The 14912-nt window shown below is 59.1% G+C and overlaps 3 protein-coding genes across 3 annotated transcripts in view; 1 reads left to right on the top strand and 2 right to left on the bottom strand.

Moving 5' to 3' along the window:
* Positions 1–740: 740 nt before the first annotated feature.
* On the bottom strand, positions 741–5885 carry VOLCADRAFT_96138 (uncharacterized protein; the record flags this gene model as incomplete). The annotated part of the gene is made up of 12 exons (XM_002955158.1): positions 741–782; positions 1217–1277; positions 1528–1586; positions 2019–2041; positions 2603–2729; positions 3045–3215; positions 3390–3476; positions 3769–3882; positions 4288–4355; positions 4506–4569; positions 5106–5255; positions 5808–5885. The coding sequence occupies 12 exons, from the start codon at positions 5883–5885 to the stop codon at positions 741–743; spliced, it is 1044 nt and encodes a 347-aa protein (XP_002955204.1).
* A 1027-nt stretch (positions 5886–6912) lies between these two features.
* VOLCADRAFT_96137 (uncharacterized protein) lies at positions 6913–11035 on the top strand (the record flags this gene model as incomplete). Its single annotated transcript, XM_002955211.1, has 8 exons — positions 6913–7088; positions 7486–7630; positions 8111–8141; positions 8742–8814; positions 9292–9565; positions 9723–9907; positions 10158–10330; positions 10782–11035. 8 exons carry the CDS (start codon positions 6913–6915, stop codon positions 11033–11035), a joined length of 1311 nt encoding a protein of 436 aa, XP_002955257.1.
* Positions 11036–13705: 2670 nt separating this feature from the next.
* The window catches only part of VOLCADRAFT_96136 (uncharacterized protein), a gene marked incomplete at both ends in the record, with an annotated part of 10476 nt that continues 9269 nt past the window's right edge, over positions 13706–14912 (bottom strand). The window contains 5 exons of the mRNA XM_002955157.1: positions 13706–13972; positions 14316–14376; positions 14487–14681; positions 14769–14788; positions 14829–14867. Of these exons, the coding sequence (XP_002955203.1) occupies positions 13706–13972; positions 14316–14376; positions 14487–14681; positions 14769–14788; positions 14829–14867 (582 nt within the window). The remainder of the gene's footprint in view (positions 13973–14315; positions 14377–14486; positions 14682–14768; positions 14789–14828; positions 14868–14912) is intronic.

Raw genomic sequence — 14912 nt, 5'->3', positions numbered from 1 at the left:
GTTCACCTGCTTCACCTCATCTCTTGGTGGCATAGTGCTAGCCACCAACCGCCCCGTTTACACCGCGTCGGACAGACATCAGGCACCATCGCAAGATCTCCAGACACACCTCGTCGAGACATTCGGTTGCAGCCCTATGCGACTCGCCTCCCCTAAGCCAGAGAAGCCCCGTAGCGCCCCCGGGATCCCAAAGCCTTAGCAGCGTCAGTCGTCCGAGAACAGTCGTGGTGTTGGGACATGACGGCGTCGCCCAGAGCGCAAAATGAGTACAGGGTAGCCGTCACCTTACTGCCACAGCTATCCTTACGACCTCTATTTCAGATTTGCTCGATCACGATGCATAGCCTAAAGATGTTGTTGCATCGAATACCAGCCAAGATTGAGTTTCTTGTGGGAGATACCTTTAGGTTTGCAGATATCACGAACCGTTCGTCGTGGTCACGATTGGGATGTTGGTCGCGATGCGCCGTCCAGGACACCAGATAGCCTCTGGTGTCCTGGCATACTGGTGTCAAGCTCTGTGCATCCTTCCCACAGCCAGCCAGAAGCAACTGCAGCAGCTCTTGCTTTGTTCGTTCAAATTTCTCTAAGTAGCCGCCTCAGCGACAGCAACGAGTGTTTGCTGTTGCAGCTACTGCTGCTGCAGCTGCTGCTGCTGAAGGACTGTTCGTTGCTCAACACCAGGTAAGGAGATGCCCCGCGGGTCAACCCGCCGTGCCGGTGGAGGGCGGGGGATTTGCTCACTGGCGCCGCTCAGCCAACTTGATAGTTCGCTCCACAACCTACGTATCGCGCATGTACCAGGCGGTTTAAAGGGAGTACGTGGGGTACGTGGATAGGGATGCAGTGGGCAAATGGAGCGGCTGTACGACAGGGCAACCCGAACTTGCCAACAGGTGATGCATGGGATTCGGGATCGCAATCATGGGCCGGAAGCGAATGTTTTGGGTGAGCAGCGCCCCTCTTCACGGGTTTGGGACGGGCTTTTAGTGTGACCAACACGGACCCATGGGTCACTTCTCAGGTGCTGGCAGGCGGTCTGGATTTCTTAAGGTAACCCCGATATCGGCGGGAGCGATTCCGGCTTCGGATCAGATTCCCCTGCTGGGCAGTAGTTATCCACTAGGGGGTTCACCGGGCTTTCTGTCCGCTTCCTAGAGGGCCGAGCACAATGATGTACACACGACACACAGTAACCACGTTAAGACATACATACCTGCAACGCAAAATCCACCGACTGGATGGAGCGTGGGTTGAGGGCGGCTGGCAGCAGGGACCTGCGGGGAGGTGTGGTTTTGGGGCCCCGGTAGAGTTTGAGCCGTCAGTATGAGGGCCAATGCTGGTAAGTGGATGAACAGAAACGCCAGCTAGTGCAGACGAAAGGCATCTGGCGTGCGGCTAGTCGCTGATGGTACGATGATTTCCATGCTATTCTGATGTCATCGGTAGCTCACGTCGTCTGAGCAACCATTGAGCTCTCTCAGGTGATCCCTCGGGTCGCGCCTGTGCCGTTCCCTCCCAACCTACGTTTCCGCCTCGCGCGCCAGGTCCTCGAACTGCGCCATGTACGTGTTGTCCTTGTACTTCTGTTGTCGTACGGCACGACAAAGCATGCGGTGTTATAGTGGCATACGGGATTGCATTGCAAGGTTAATGCCCATAATGTGTGGCGTGCAGCGTGGCGTGGGGTTGATGCCCCTCCAGATACCGGCCACCGCGAGTGTATCCCACTGCCGATGCCGAAGGCCCCGTAGCGGTCAGAAACAAAAACAGGGACAGGTTCAGGTTTGGGAGGCAAGCGGTGGCGGCGGTGACGAACCTGGGAAGCAGATCTATCCCAAGACCTGCGCGCTTGCGGCTCTGAGTTGAAGGCGCTAAGTAAAACACGGTATGAAATAAGGGCGCCGGCGATATTATGGGGGTTGGAAGTCATCTGCCCGCGCAACCACTTTTGCCACACGGGCAACACGCTCCCTCCTGAATAGGCCCAACCAACAGTCCATGCGCGCGGAACATACCTTCACCTTGCTGGTGTCCAGTGCTGGTGTGGGGGAATGGGGATGAGGTGGGGGTTGAGGGGAGGGCATCGTTGGGAGGGAAGGGGGAGGGCCGGGATGGAGGCAGAGACCAGATGGCTGAACGGTACACACAAACACACACCGCACACACACACACACACACCAATTCCAACGTCACAAACAAATGCACATGAGATTTCTGGCGCCGCACGGAAAGTAATTGTTGCTCCGGGGCGCTGGTTTGTGTCAGCGCGGGTCAGTTCACATATGATTGTGCGTCACTTCCCGCAGTGTGACATGCCGCTTCTCTGCGAGGGACCCTCGCACGCACACACATGCCAGCCTTGAAAAGCCGAAATGACTTAGGGTAAATAGTCACGTCGGGCTGTTGTTGGTTGGTCAATTTTGGGCTTGCTACGCCCCATCTCCCGCCCCACCTGGCCCAGCTGCCACCAGCAGCCTCCCTCCCCTCCGCAAATCCCACATATGAACACCCCGTCCGCCTGCGCCGCACCCTCCTCCATTCCCGCGCATTTCTCAGCCCCCCATCCTCCCCATCCTCCACCGTCCCCTCCGGCACTCACAGTCCACGCCGGCACCCAGGAGGACCGCTGATCCGGCGATGTAAAGTGCACCACCCACAATGCCCGTGATGCCAGCCGCCAGGCCCAGCCCCAGAGAGACCAGCGAAATAGCTGCGCCAGGGCCGTTCTGCAGAGGCAGCAGCAAAAGTTGTACGTACCTGTTAAGTCAAGGGCTGCACTGCGTTTAAAGGCTCTACACTCTTACGCGATCTCCCATCCCCCAAGGAAGCGCTCCGTGGGGGGTTCCCCGGTAGCCGACGTCCAGTCCCCCTCAACAGCGTGTTTGGGACGTACTGGGATCTATGTTGCGACTGTATGCGCTGACCTAATTTTCCCTGATACAATCCCAGCTGCAGCGTCGGTGTGCGGTCGGATTCCGGAGGTGGCTTTCATGGTGAGGTTGGGGGGGGTAACAAGGTATTATGGACGAGTGAGATCGTACCAGGAACGCGTCAGCGCCCAAGTTGCCAAGATTGGCCAGAGCGGCACCGAAGTCAGCTGGTTTGAAGGTGAAGTCAAAAGCTGAGCCGGCTGTCTGTCCCATGTTCTTGGGGTTTGCGGCGCCCAGGTGGCTGCTCTGAGCCATGAGTGCGGGCATGATGGAGGTGAGGTCCTGGGAGAAACGGGTTGAGGGTTGTGAAGATGAAATAAAGGAAAGAGGAAAAGGGGACCCAGGATTGGGTCCGCTCGGGCCCCGCAAACAGCCACAACCAACGGAGCAAACCAACCGCAGTGTCAAGAAGTGTTACGGTTGAACCTGCCAAAACGCATTGGCTCAGTGTCTCACCCGGCCTCCGGAGCCGCTCAGGACACCAGCGATGCGAGACCACATGTCCAGGGTGGGCGAGTTAGCGGGCAGGGCCAGGCCCAGGGCCTGCGGGTGGTGGTTGGTTGCGGAGGGGGGTTGCGAAAGGGGCAAGAGCGGTCCAAGAGAAGCTGCATGAGCACGGGGTGCCGGGGGTTGCCGTATCAGGCCACGAGGAAAGGCCACACGCCTGGATTGGACAGCTACAGAACACATGCGGCATAAGGCAATAAGGCAAAAAATCACAAACCGCAAAATGCAAGCCGTGACGGGTAGTGTAAATGGCACAACACCGGCGGTGTGTGGAAATTTAGTCGTTTAGAAGGAAATGTGGGTGGCAGGCTGGCAGCAGGGGGCCCACCTTTGCCGTGTTCCTCAGCTGGTCGTACGCGGCCACCAGGTCGGCATTGGAGGCGCTGGCCATGCTGCCCACAGCGGCGCGGAGGTTGTCACCGGGGTTAGCTTGCGCCATGTTCTGCAGGTCGCCCAGATCGCCACCGTCACTGTACGCCACCGACGGTAGCGGGTGACAGGCACCTCGTCCTAAACCCTAAGACACGGTTAGCTTCCCCCGGGGGCCACCCAGCTCTGGCACGGCGCGGTGGCGAATATCACTTCCAGGACGTCTGCGTGCGAAACGGTGGCCTACCTGCGTGCCGGAACCTTGTTTACCCCACACACAGAAATCCGGGCCCCGGTCCTCACATTTTCATTCCCCGTTGATTTTACCCCTGGACTGCTGATGAAACGCAAGATGGGGCCCCACATAGTGCGGCTCATAGCTCACACCAGCTCTGGACCCTCTTTCCGTGTATGTGATCGTACATCGGTACAACGCCTGCTCGGGCCCATCCCATCACCCATGCCATCGGTCACTGACCTGAAGGTTCTTTCCGCTGCCGAAGTCCTTCAGCATCTCAGTGGCACTCTGGACCATATCGGCGGCACCTGCAGTGTGATGATGGTTTTGTCTCGTGTGGGAGTTCCGTATTAGAGCGAGGAGCAGGACGGGGAAAGTCATGTATGTGTGCACGTAGCTGTGTACGTACGTATCTACGTATGCACGGCTTGAAGGGTGACCTGGGTGCGCATACTCACTGCGGTTGCTGGGACGGAAGGCCAGCGTGTCGGCCATAACCCTAGCCAGGCTGTCACTCATAGCCTGTCGTGTGGGATATCAGGGCCGGCGGGAAAAGGTAACAGGCCCCGAGGGCAGGGGTACGCGGTGTTGGGCTGAGTAAAATAGACTGCCGACGGCCGCCCGGATAGCAGTTCGGGCAAGGGGGAGGCTCCCTTGCGGTCGCCGAGTGGCACAGGCCACTGCAGCCGATCATGGGCGCGGCAAGGGAGGCGCCGTGCAGTTTTACGCTGTACAGGTTATGCCGTACAAGGAGCACCATATCCTTGGCTTCCGGCGGTGTCGGTGGAGGACCGGGCGGCCTACTGGGTAACATCAGGGCTTTCCACAGCGACCAGCGAGAAGAGCAAATACAAATATCAGCAGACAGACAGACAGACAGACAGACAGACAGGCAGACAGACAGATGCGCACATAGGAGCAAAACACATACATGCACTCCGCGCGTTTGCGCAACCATCCCACACCCGTATCACATAGACAGCCGCACAACCAACGGAGCAATGCTGCACACTTTTTTCCACACCTGCCATTCCTTACCACCTGGCCCAACCACCTACCTGCCACATGGCAGCACCCGGGACGGCGCCCGCAGCGGCCGAGGCGGCCGTGGCCCCAGCGGCCGAGGCACCCCCACCAGGGGTCGCAGAAGCAGTTGGGACGGCTGCCATTAAGGGGGCGATCATGGGCCCAAGGACTTGCGCGGAGGCCTGTAGACAGCGTTACGCGGGGGCCGGGGATTGCGGGGGCGGCATCAGTGAGCGCGCAGGCAGCGAATGGTGAGGGGTATCATGACCGCGCACTCCAGGGCATCAACGGAAAGATGCCAATGGAAGTGGCGTCACCTCTCCGGGAAGGCCTTGCTCTGGGACTCCGTCACCTACCACAACAAAGGCGCCCAAGCCATTGCAGCCGCCGCCATCCCGGCTTCAAAACCCAACTCCACCCCCCAACACTCGTTCATCTGTTTCCCCATGACCGTATGGGGGCTGATGGGGGCACTCGTCTTCGAGTTCAATCCGTAGCTCTCTTTTCCCGCCAACACTTTCCTCCCCAATTACTAAGCTTGCGCCCGCTGTATTGGGTGAGCAGTGACGTTCGCGTCATTACATGTTATGAATGATCCTTTCATGTCCTGTGCCGGAGAAGGGTAGAACACAGCCGTCTTGCCTCCAAGCGAAAGTGTTACAAGGCAAGAAGGAACTACGCTGCCGAGCTGCTGCTGAAGTCAGCGGGGACTTTGCGAAGACTTCACCCCTCACCTGATGGTGGGTCAGTAGGATGGCCACAAATCCCAGCACCACACCCAGACGCCGCGGGCCGCCGAGGGAACCAGCCATCCTGGACGATGCTAAATGAGCTGCCTCCACAGAGACCGACGCGGCTCGCCTTGCCGCCGGGAAGCTTGCTGCTGCTGCCGCTGCTGTTAGACGTATCAATGAGGGGCCGCGGCAGCGAAAGGCGAGGGCGGAAAAGGGATACGGCAGCGGAGCCGGTGGGGGGCAGAGTAGGAAAGTTGGTTAGGAGGGCCGTCAGAGAATTGTAGTTCAATCTGTCATTAAAATGGTAGCCGCCCCCAGCAACGGTACCCTCCAACAAACACAGCGATGTGCAACAAGAGGGCCTCAGAGGGCAGCGAACGAAGCACGTAACGCTGGCTGCATCTCGGACCGCGAGCAAACTGGACACCAACTGACAGTACTGTGCTTCCGAGATGCGGCCGACCTCCCTCGCCTTGAAGAAGGCAGGCGGATTGTTGGCTGTCAGCCGCTGCTGTGGCTGGACACGTCTGCACATCCGCACACGTGCCGCAAATTAGGTCGCATTCTCACCAGGAAGAAGGCGGATGGCTAGCTGAACCCGTCAGCTGAAAGGAACTGGAAGCGAGGAGGCGGCTGGGAATAACCGAGCACGAAAACTCTAGCCCGATGTTGAAGAGCCGCAATATACTCGGATGGTTGACTGAGTCGATGAGCGTGTTGTTTTAAGCTATGAAGGCCAAATGAACCCTCTGATGTAGTCTCGCGCTGCCGTGGAGGCGCCGCGGACGCGGGGAGGGCCCCCGTGGGTTCCGTTGGATCAGTCCCAGGAAGTTATTGCCGTACATTGCGGGCGTGGCTGGCGTCTCACCCCCATCAGCGGGCGTCAAAGACCGTCGATGCGTTCGAGGCTGTCAACGACCAGGTAACCGACCAACTAACTGCCCAACCAACACAGACTGACGACGAGCTCCTCCTTTCCGTTTGTTGACCGTAACGGTCCGAGAATGAGGGTCAGCAAACTGAGTGGCCGATCAGGTTGTCGCCACATCCTAGAAGTACAGGATGGCCGGACGGCCGGCCCTCTGCAGTACAGTTGCTCCATTTCATGCTGCCCAAAAGTCTCCTACATATCGTGGAAGTATACCTTGTGGCTGTACCTTGTAAACCGAAGTGCAAGGAAAGTAATCCTGAGACACGCTTCGTCGATACAGAGGAAACATTTCAATTCCTTTTCTTTACTAGCCCACTTGCCGCCGCCGCAGCACCTCCCCTACAGCACCGGTGAGTTGCCTCGCTCGGCCTACAACAGCAAACCGCCTGAGTGGTCCCCGGAACCCCGGAACCTTCCTTGGCCGACTTCCTTCCGTTGCGTTTTTGTGTGCTCGGCGTTGGGCAGGCAGTACGTGCGCCCATAGTGCACACGTGTCCTGCCGCCGGGACTATTGCCCCCCGGCCCCGCCCCGCGATACCCATCTCGGTTTACTCGGTTCCATGTCACTTTTGTTTAATTTTCAGTAGACTGCCCGTCCCACCATCAACTCTCACCTTGACGACATAACCGCCCTCTTTACATCCTCCCTGCCACCGTCACTGCATCCTCCGTCCTCATTAACACGCACAGCGTCCTTCACCGTTCCGCATCTCCTTCCCCTTCCCCCCCTCCAACACCCTGCCTCAGCATCAGGAACAAACCTTGCCACAGAATGGTGTCCTGGGTGGCTGCTGCCGCTGCAAGAGGCCGTGGCCGTCGCGGTCAGCTGTCCCGACGGGCCGCTCCTTCCCTGGCCCTCCTGCTGGCGGTGATCACGGGCCACATGTCGCAGGTGCGCTACCCCGCGAGGGGGAGGAGGTGTGTGACGGGCGCCACGTCCAATATGTCCTACGCGCGTCAACCCCAAGTGCTCCTGGACAGCGGCCCTGTGTCGGTCTGATGCGGAAGCTAGCAACCTCCGCTGCCCTCGCCTCTCCTCGCCTCGGACCGCTTCCTGCCACGGTGACCGTCTCCCTCGTCGGCTGGGGCAGGGGCGTGGACTGTCGGGTTATCAGCTGCCTACTTTGTTAAGCCGCACCGCACCGGGCCTGGCCTACCCTGGGCTGGCCTAGTCTGACGCATTCAAACGTTTGGGGAGACCTTTCCCCACACGGGCCCCCGGCGGTGTTCAGTCCCTCGCACTGGCACTGGTCTAACCCCCGGGACCGCTTGCATGGAATTGTTGAGTTGATTGTGTTGTGTGAATTCTACGCGGGGCTGCCTCCGCTCGTCCCAGGTTTGTTCCCCCCTGCCACTCTCCAATGCCCCGCAGGTGGCCTTGGGGCAAACCATGTTGCTGCCGGGTGAGTGTGGGCAATTGGGCTGCTGCATAGGTAAACCCGTAGGTCGGTTAATTGATGCCGTTGATGGGTCAGACGCATTTCCGTGAGGCTCCAGATGGCATCTGGGAAACCAAAACCCTCAGCCTAGTGGAGCTTCGCACCCATGGCCGCATGTGTATTTGTAATGTAGTTTCCTGGCAATAGGGCTCGTCATCCCCTCCAGTCTCGGTCGGGAGGGGCCTCCTCCTGTGCCCTCATGCATAATCAAGACATGCATAAAACCTCACCCGGCCGGGCGGCCGCTCCAAACCCCACCCCACCCCACCTTTCCCCTAAGTGCCTTTGTTTTGACAGTGCGGTTCAACCAGGGGCCGTGGCCGCTATAGGTTTGCCGGCAAGCCGCCATTGGCACCGACCGTGGGGGTTGCCATGCCCTTCGGCCCTTCGGCCTTGTACCTCAATACCTACCCACCTGCTTGCAAGTATCGACATTTGCCTACCTACCTACCTGCCTGCCTACCTACCTGCCTGCCTACCTACCTGCCTGCCTACCTACCTGCCTGCCTACTACCTACCTACCTACCTACCTACCTACCTACCCACCAACCTTGTCCACCGCAGGCATGGGCCAGTGGGCTCAGAACGTGCAGAACATCGGCCAGCAGGGCCGCGATGCGCTGATGGGGGCCATGCCGTAAGTAGTACAATAACCCACGTAATGAGAAGCCTATGAGTATGATGGCGGGTAGGGAACACAATCGCGGCTGGAGAGGGGCCCCTCGGGTCTCAAAGAAGCACCGTAGCAGGTGGAGGTTAGGGGCCGGGCCCGGGCCCGGGGCCGGGGCCGGGGCCGGGGCTGGGGTAGCTGGAGTGATGTTATGCGGATGAGGAGTTCGGGTTCGCATCCCCAGCTCCTTGCGGCCCTTCCAGGAACCAGGGACCTGAGGCCCCCGAGCAGATGCATCGAAGCAACGTGCCTCCTTTTCAACCACCAGACACTAACCAGTAACCACCGATCAACCAGCATGCAGCTAGGCACCGCTGCGGCCATGCATGCCACTCTCTCGCCAGTCACCTATCGCCTCCACCTGCCACATATCATATCCCTTACCGCCACTCTTTTGCCCTCACCTAACTTTTTGCCCTTCACCTTTGTCCCTTGTGTACGCAGCAACTGGGGCGGCCTGTCCCTGGGCGGCGGCCTGAACGCCTTTAACAACCCCTTCATGTTCGGAGGCGGCATGGGGCCGCTGGGAAATCTCTTCCAAACTCGCGACGGCTCCGAGTACGACACCAGTGTCGTGGACCCCAACTACGGACAGCCCTTCGGACAGCCGTCTGTTGCTGATCAGGCTCGGCAGGGGCTGCAGTCGGCGCTTTCCTGGGCCCCCCGCAGCAGCGCTGAGAAGGAGAAGAAGATCAAAGAACTGCAAGCTGCGCTGAAGGTGCGATGTTGGGGAGGAGGGTTGCGGTGTGGGGTGCGGAAATGTGGGTTATGGTTTATCGGTTGAAACGTCCTATCGCTTCATTCATGTTGCATGTGTGTTATGAAAACCTGCCCCGGCCCTTCTGTCTCCCACCCTCGCTTCCCTCCGACCGTAGGGCGACGCAGCCATCGCAGCCATTGTGGGTCCCTCCCTGCTGCTGGCCTCCTCCATCCTCATCACCGTGTCCACCTCCCTGAGCACCGCCTCCACCTCGGTCGGCATCGCTGGGGCGCTGGCGGGCAACTTGGTGGGCTGGTCCAAGTGGATCAACAATGCGGAGGTTTTTTTCCTGAAGCTCCGGTGAGTTGGAATTGATTAGTGGCAGATTGAAAGGGATGACAGAAAAAGGAAACGAGCGAAGGAGACATGTCCATGTCTGTGGACAAGCTCAAGAGGCCGTGATGTGGATTCTGGGACACGCATAGTGTGCCTGTTTCGCTGCAATTACTCTCCTCGAGCAAAAGGATCCCCTAAGTCATCCCTTCGGGTTGTTCCTTCCCATACCCTAAGCCACCGAACCACCCCGAACGCTTCTGTTTGCACGCTGAAGGTCGGGCGGCAAGCATCGCAGCCTGCTCGAGGTCGCAGGCAACAACACCGATGCAGATGGCCCCGAGGCGGGGCGCTATAGGGCCCAACTGCTGGACCAGCTGCGGAGCGCCAACGATGTGATGTCGGCGTGGGGACATCAGCTGCAACGCGCGCGCAACACCGTGCAGGACGGTAGGTAGCCATCGGTTCATCACCATAAGGGGGATAGGGGACCCGGGGCGGGAGCGTGGCTAGGACTTCGGGGCGGGGGATAGGGAACCATTCCGCGGAACGGAAACGGGAGTTATCATCAAGATTAAGGAGGGGAGAGCGAGAGAGCGATGGAGTCCCCTAGGCCAGGGATATTCCCGGGGTGGAAGTCCACGAGGACAGAGGACAAACGTTTTTTTAGCGGAAGCAGGTGGTGAACTGTTTGGTGCTAGCTGCACGGTGCAGTGCGGTGTGAGTGTGTGGGAGGACGACCTGGACGTGTGGGTTGGGATGGCGGAGAGGGCCTGTACACCTGAGGGTCTATACCACGCCCCCACCCGCATCAGCTCCGCACCAAACTCGCTCCCTTCCCCTGCACTTGCCGCGCCCCGCCTCCTTCCCGCCGACCCGCCCACGGGCCTTCCCCCCACAGCCTCCTTCCTGGACTTTCTCCGCAGTCAGCAATCCGCCCTGGAGACGGCGCGTAAGGCCCTGGGCGCGGTGCAGGCTCACCCTCTAGGAGCGGCTCTGGATCTGCGCAGTGCTTCCCCGATGGGCGGCCTCCTCCACAGCTTCCGTGGCAGCGGCGACGATGGCGACGGCGCTCACGGCGCTGGCGGCCTGCTTGGCGGCAGTCCCATTGCGGAGCAGATCGCCAAAGTCGTCAACAACGCGCGCAACGGCTGAAACCATGTAAAGGGCTTCACGGCGGTTGAAGGATTGGTTTCCGCAGTTGCACGACAGCACCCGAACGGAGGCTCCGTCCCTACCACTTAGGCGAGGCGAGGGTGTTGTATGAATAACGGTAGGTGCCAAAGAGGGGGCATGAGGGCTGTAGGGTGTAGTAGGATTACAATGGTGGTGCGGAAGTGTACGGCATATAACGGCGTAGGAACGATGTGGGCTGCCGGTGACAGTTTAAGTCGGGTTTGGCAAGGACCAAGAGCAACTCCACTTCAGCGTAAGCTAAGACGCGGTGGGGGAGGTGCACTGCATCGTGTCGGCTTTCAATCCATTGTGCTAAAATCCACCAGATCAGCGACAGGAAGGCGGGAGAAGGGACGAGATGCGCAGAGATGGCTGCAGGGGGAACCTGTCCCACGGAAAGGAAAGAGGGCTGGAAACGCACACCTCAGACAGTCGTCTTAGAGCAGGGACGAGCCAGGGAGATCGTCAGCATTGTAGCTTCTCTGGGTTATACGGTGAGGCGTAACTGTTTGCTTAGTCGGTTTGCAGAGCGGCCGGGGTAGAATTGCTCTCGTGCTCGTGTGTTGCTAGCCATTCCGGGTGTTCCGGTGGGGCTCACGTGTGCTTATGCGGCGTGGGGTTGTGTGTTTCGGGTCGCTGCTCTTTGTACGACACTCATCTCCATCATGCCATGCGGGGCTTCCCCATCGTCCTTCCCCGGCTTGACTTGTGCATCTGCCCCGCATCCTAATATGCTGGTAAAGTAGGTAAGGAGGGGACGAACAAGGGAAATGAGTGAGTCTGGGAGATCTGTGCGTATCTGTGCACCTTCAGTGCGTACTCGGGGAAATTGGAACGGAAAGAGAGACCGTGGCGTCGCTCTGTGTCATGGCGGCCTCCCGTGAAGTTGCCCTGTTGCACGTCGCTGCTGTTGGTTGTTTTGCGGTCTATGTGGTTTTCTGTTTTGCTTGTGATTTGCTTGTGATCCATTTTACGTTTCTTCCGTGTGATCTGGCGGTGTGATCTGGATGGATGCAAGGTTCGTGGACCAGGTGGGCCAAACCCTAAGTCCATACAACAACGCCCAATTGAAAGGTTTGTAGGGCCAATCTTCGTCAGTGCTTAGAGATGCAGGGCTGTGGGCTGGTTCAGCCCACGTGTTGGATGGATTCCGGGATGGGAGACCGAGATTACCTCATTATGGGCCTTCCGCTATGTCCATGTACATTGGCGAACTTTGGCTTGGGCGCGTATAACGAACGATATAACTGCGATGTAACAAGCTCCTCGCTCGCCGCGGCATCGCAGCTCGTGCCCCGTGTACGCTCTTGCGACAGCCTGCAGGCGCGCAAATACCGACGCACGGACAGTAGCGCACCTCGCAGCCTCCAAACACCAGCAGCAGCTCCTCCTCCTTGAAATGCGCCCCGGCCGCCGCCCTGCGGCACGTGGCTAGGCTGCGACAACGCTGTTGCCAGTACCGACTGATAGCTCACTGGGCCCGCCAACCGCTGCAGGATGTCACAATTTCGTGGGATAAAACATATCGTTGACTTCAAACTGTTGTGAACGAGTAAAGTACTAAAAAGAAAGGGCATTATTGCATCCAGTTTGCTTTTGGGCAAATCCAAATCCGATATTCGTCTCTAGGCGCTAGTCGTCGACAACCTAGGCGCCTAGCTCCCGCTCCTATTGTCTCTGTCCTTTCAATACAACTGTACAACCCCCCCCGGCGGTTTGCTTAAGAAAATTATAACCCCACATTTGCACTACCCGCCCCTCCAGCTGCCCCTACTGCCTGCGTGTGGTCGCTCTTGCGGACCTCCTCGTCACAGTCCCCATCTCTACTATCCCTCTCTCTATATATATAAAAATCTAACATATATAATTAAAAATATCCACACACACAGCGGTAACACTCCTCCCAGTCCCTGCCTCTCTCCCCGTCACCCCGGGACACTCCGCCGCTCTCTTCACCACCCCAGCGACTCCTTCGCTAAGACGCCCACCCGCGATGGCGCTCTCTCCCCGCCCAGACATACTCATCGTACAGATCTAGCCATCATAATCAAGGCGGCCGTACTAACACTTAGCAACACTTTATCTCATCATCTCATTCGCCCGTTTGTGTGTATTGGGTTCCGGCAGCTCTCCAAGCCGTCTGGTGCCACAGCTACGGGGCCCCACCTAGAGGGCCCCTTCCGACCCGCACCTAGGTATCACCTGCGAGCGGGTCATACCGCCGCCTACCACCATATGTGCCATGTCTTGGGAAGGTGTGGCCAGCGGCCCCCCCCCCTCAGGATTACGCAGTGATACGAGATGAGGTGCTTCAGGAAGTGCTCGATGTATGCGAGATATAAGAGATGCACGCACCCACAAACGCACGTATGCACGTATGCAGGCATGCGCATTTGTTGCACATGCCGCTCCCGAGCGCTTCAAAAAAGTTAAAAACACAACACACATGCTGCGCTTCCGTTTCGAACACTTTTCCGAGCACGAAGCGTCCGATAAGTTGTCGCAGGCAATAAGCAAGGCTCATTCCCTCTCCCGCCCCCGTCCCTCCCCTCCCTTCTAGCAGTGACAGCGCGGGACACCCAGGTACACACACACACACACACCCTTCCACCCGCTATCAGTGGCACCATTACCAGCAAAACAACTGCCCTACGTCGCTCCGGAACCCTTCATGAAGCTCCGGATGTCCCGACGAGCTCCGGACGCTCCGGAGCTACCGCCAGCCGCCGCCGCCGCCGCCGCGGCCGCCCCCGTCGGTGCCTGCTCCTCGGCGGTGCCCAGCAGCAGCTGCAACATGCGGCGCGTCCTGGGACCCGCGGGTCCGTCCGCATTGACGGAGGGCACGATGCGCCCCGGTTGCAGCCACGACACAAAGGAACGCAGCTCACCAAAGCTGCTGTGCTCGCTGTACGGCACCTGTACAGCACATCGGGTGCAGTACAATACAGTATAATACGGTACAATACGGCGCGACGGTATCCTGCGCCACCGCAACTCAATCGGGTGGCACAGATGGGAAGGCGGCCCTCTGCATCCTCTTGGGCCGCCCGGGGGCAGGTCAGGAGGTCAGGAGCGTGCAACATGGTAACATGGGTAATGTGCAGCGATGTGGTGGGTTTGAAGTTTCAGTGCAGTCTAAACCATAAGGGGGGGATGATGGGACAATAGGGTTCCCAGAGCTCCAGGGTGGGTCCCGGAGTTTGAAAAAGGTGCGGACAGGAAGGTGCGAGCGGACGGGACTTCACGCAGGTGCTCGTACCGGCTCCCGGTACTTGGGGAAGGTGGGCTGGAAGCCGCGCAACAGCAGCACCGGCCCCCACCTGCGCCGTACAGATGAGTCACAGCAACCCCCTACAGTCACTGCAGCGACCCGCAGCCCCAGGTGACCCGCAGCCCCCCCGGCCCCCTGCCCGTATGTATGTCGACACACCTGGTACAGCACAGCGGTCCCACGGGCCATCCGCCGCCCGATAGCGGCGCTCTGCTGCTGCCGGGATAGCACCGAGGAAGAGCCCCTGCCGCCAGCACCCCGCCCCCTGCCGACACCGCCTCGCCCTCTACCGCCGCTGGCACCTCCTCCCCCTCCTCCTCCTCGTGCACCTCCCGTGTGGTTCCATCCGGTTGGCTGCATGTAGATATGTAAGTAAGTATGTAAGTATGCAAGTATGTATGTGCGCGTGCAGGGAGGGTTGAGTTGAGTTGGATTGTTTACATGGGCCCTGCTGTAGATCCCTGTAGGTTCACGGGGAGGTTACAGCGCGGACAGCCTCACCGAGAAGCCTATGACGGCGCTGTACCGCCCCCGGTACTGCTGCAGGATGGCGGACAGGCCGTCCAGAGTCACCTTGAACAGGGG

This window comes from Volvox carteri (genome assembly GCF_000143455.1).
Source record: "Volvox carteri f. nagariensis unplaced genomic scaffold VOLCAscaffold_49, whole genome shotgun sequence".
NCBI lineage: Eukaryota > Viridiplantae > Chlorophyta > Chlorophyceae > Chlamydomonadales > Volvocaceae > Volvox > Volvox carteri.
Note: the sequence above shows the minus strand (reverse complement) of the source record. Positions and strands in the feature narration are given on the sequence as shown.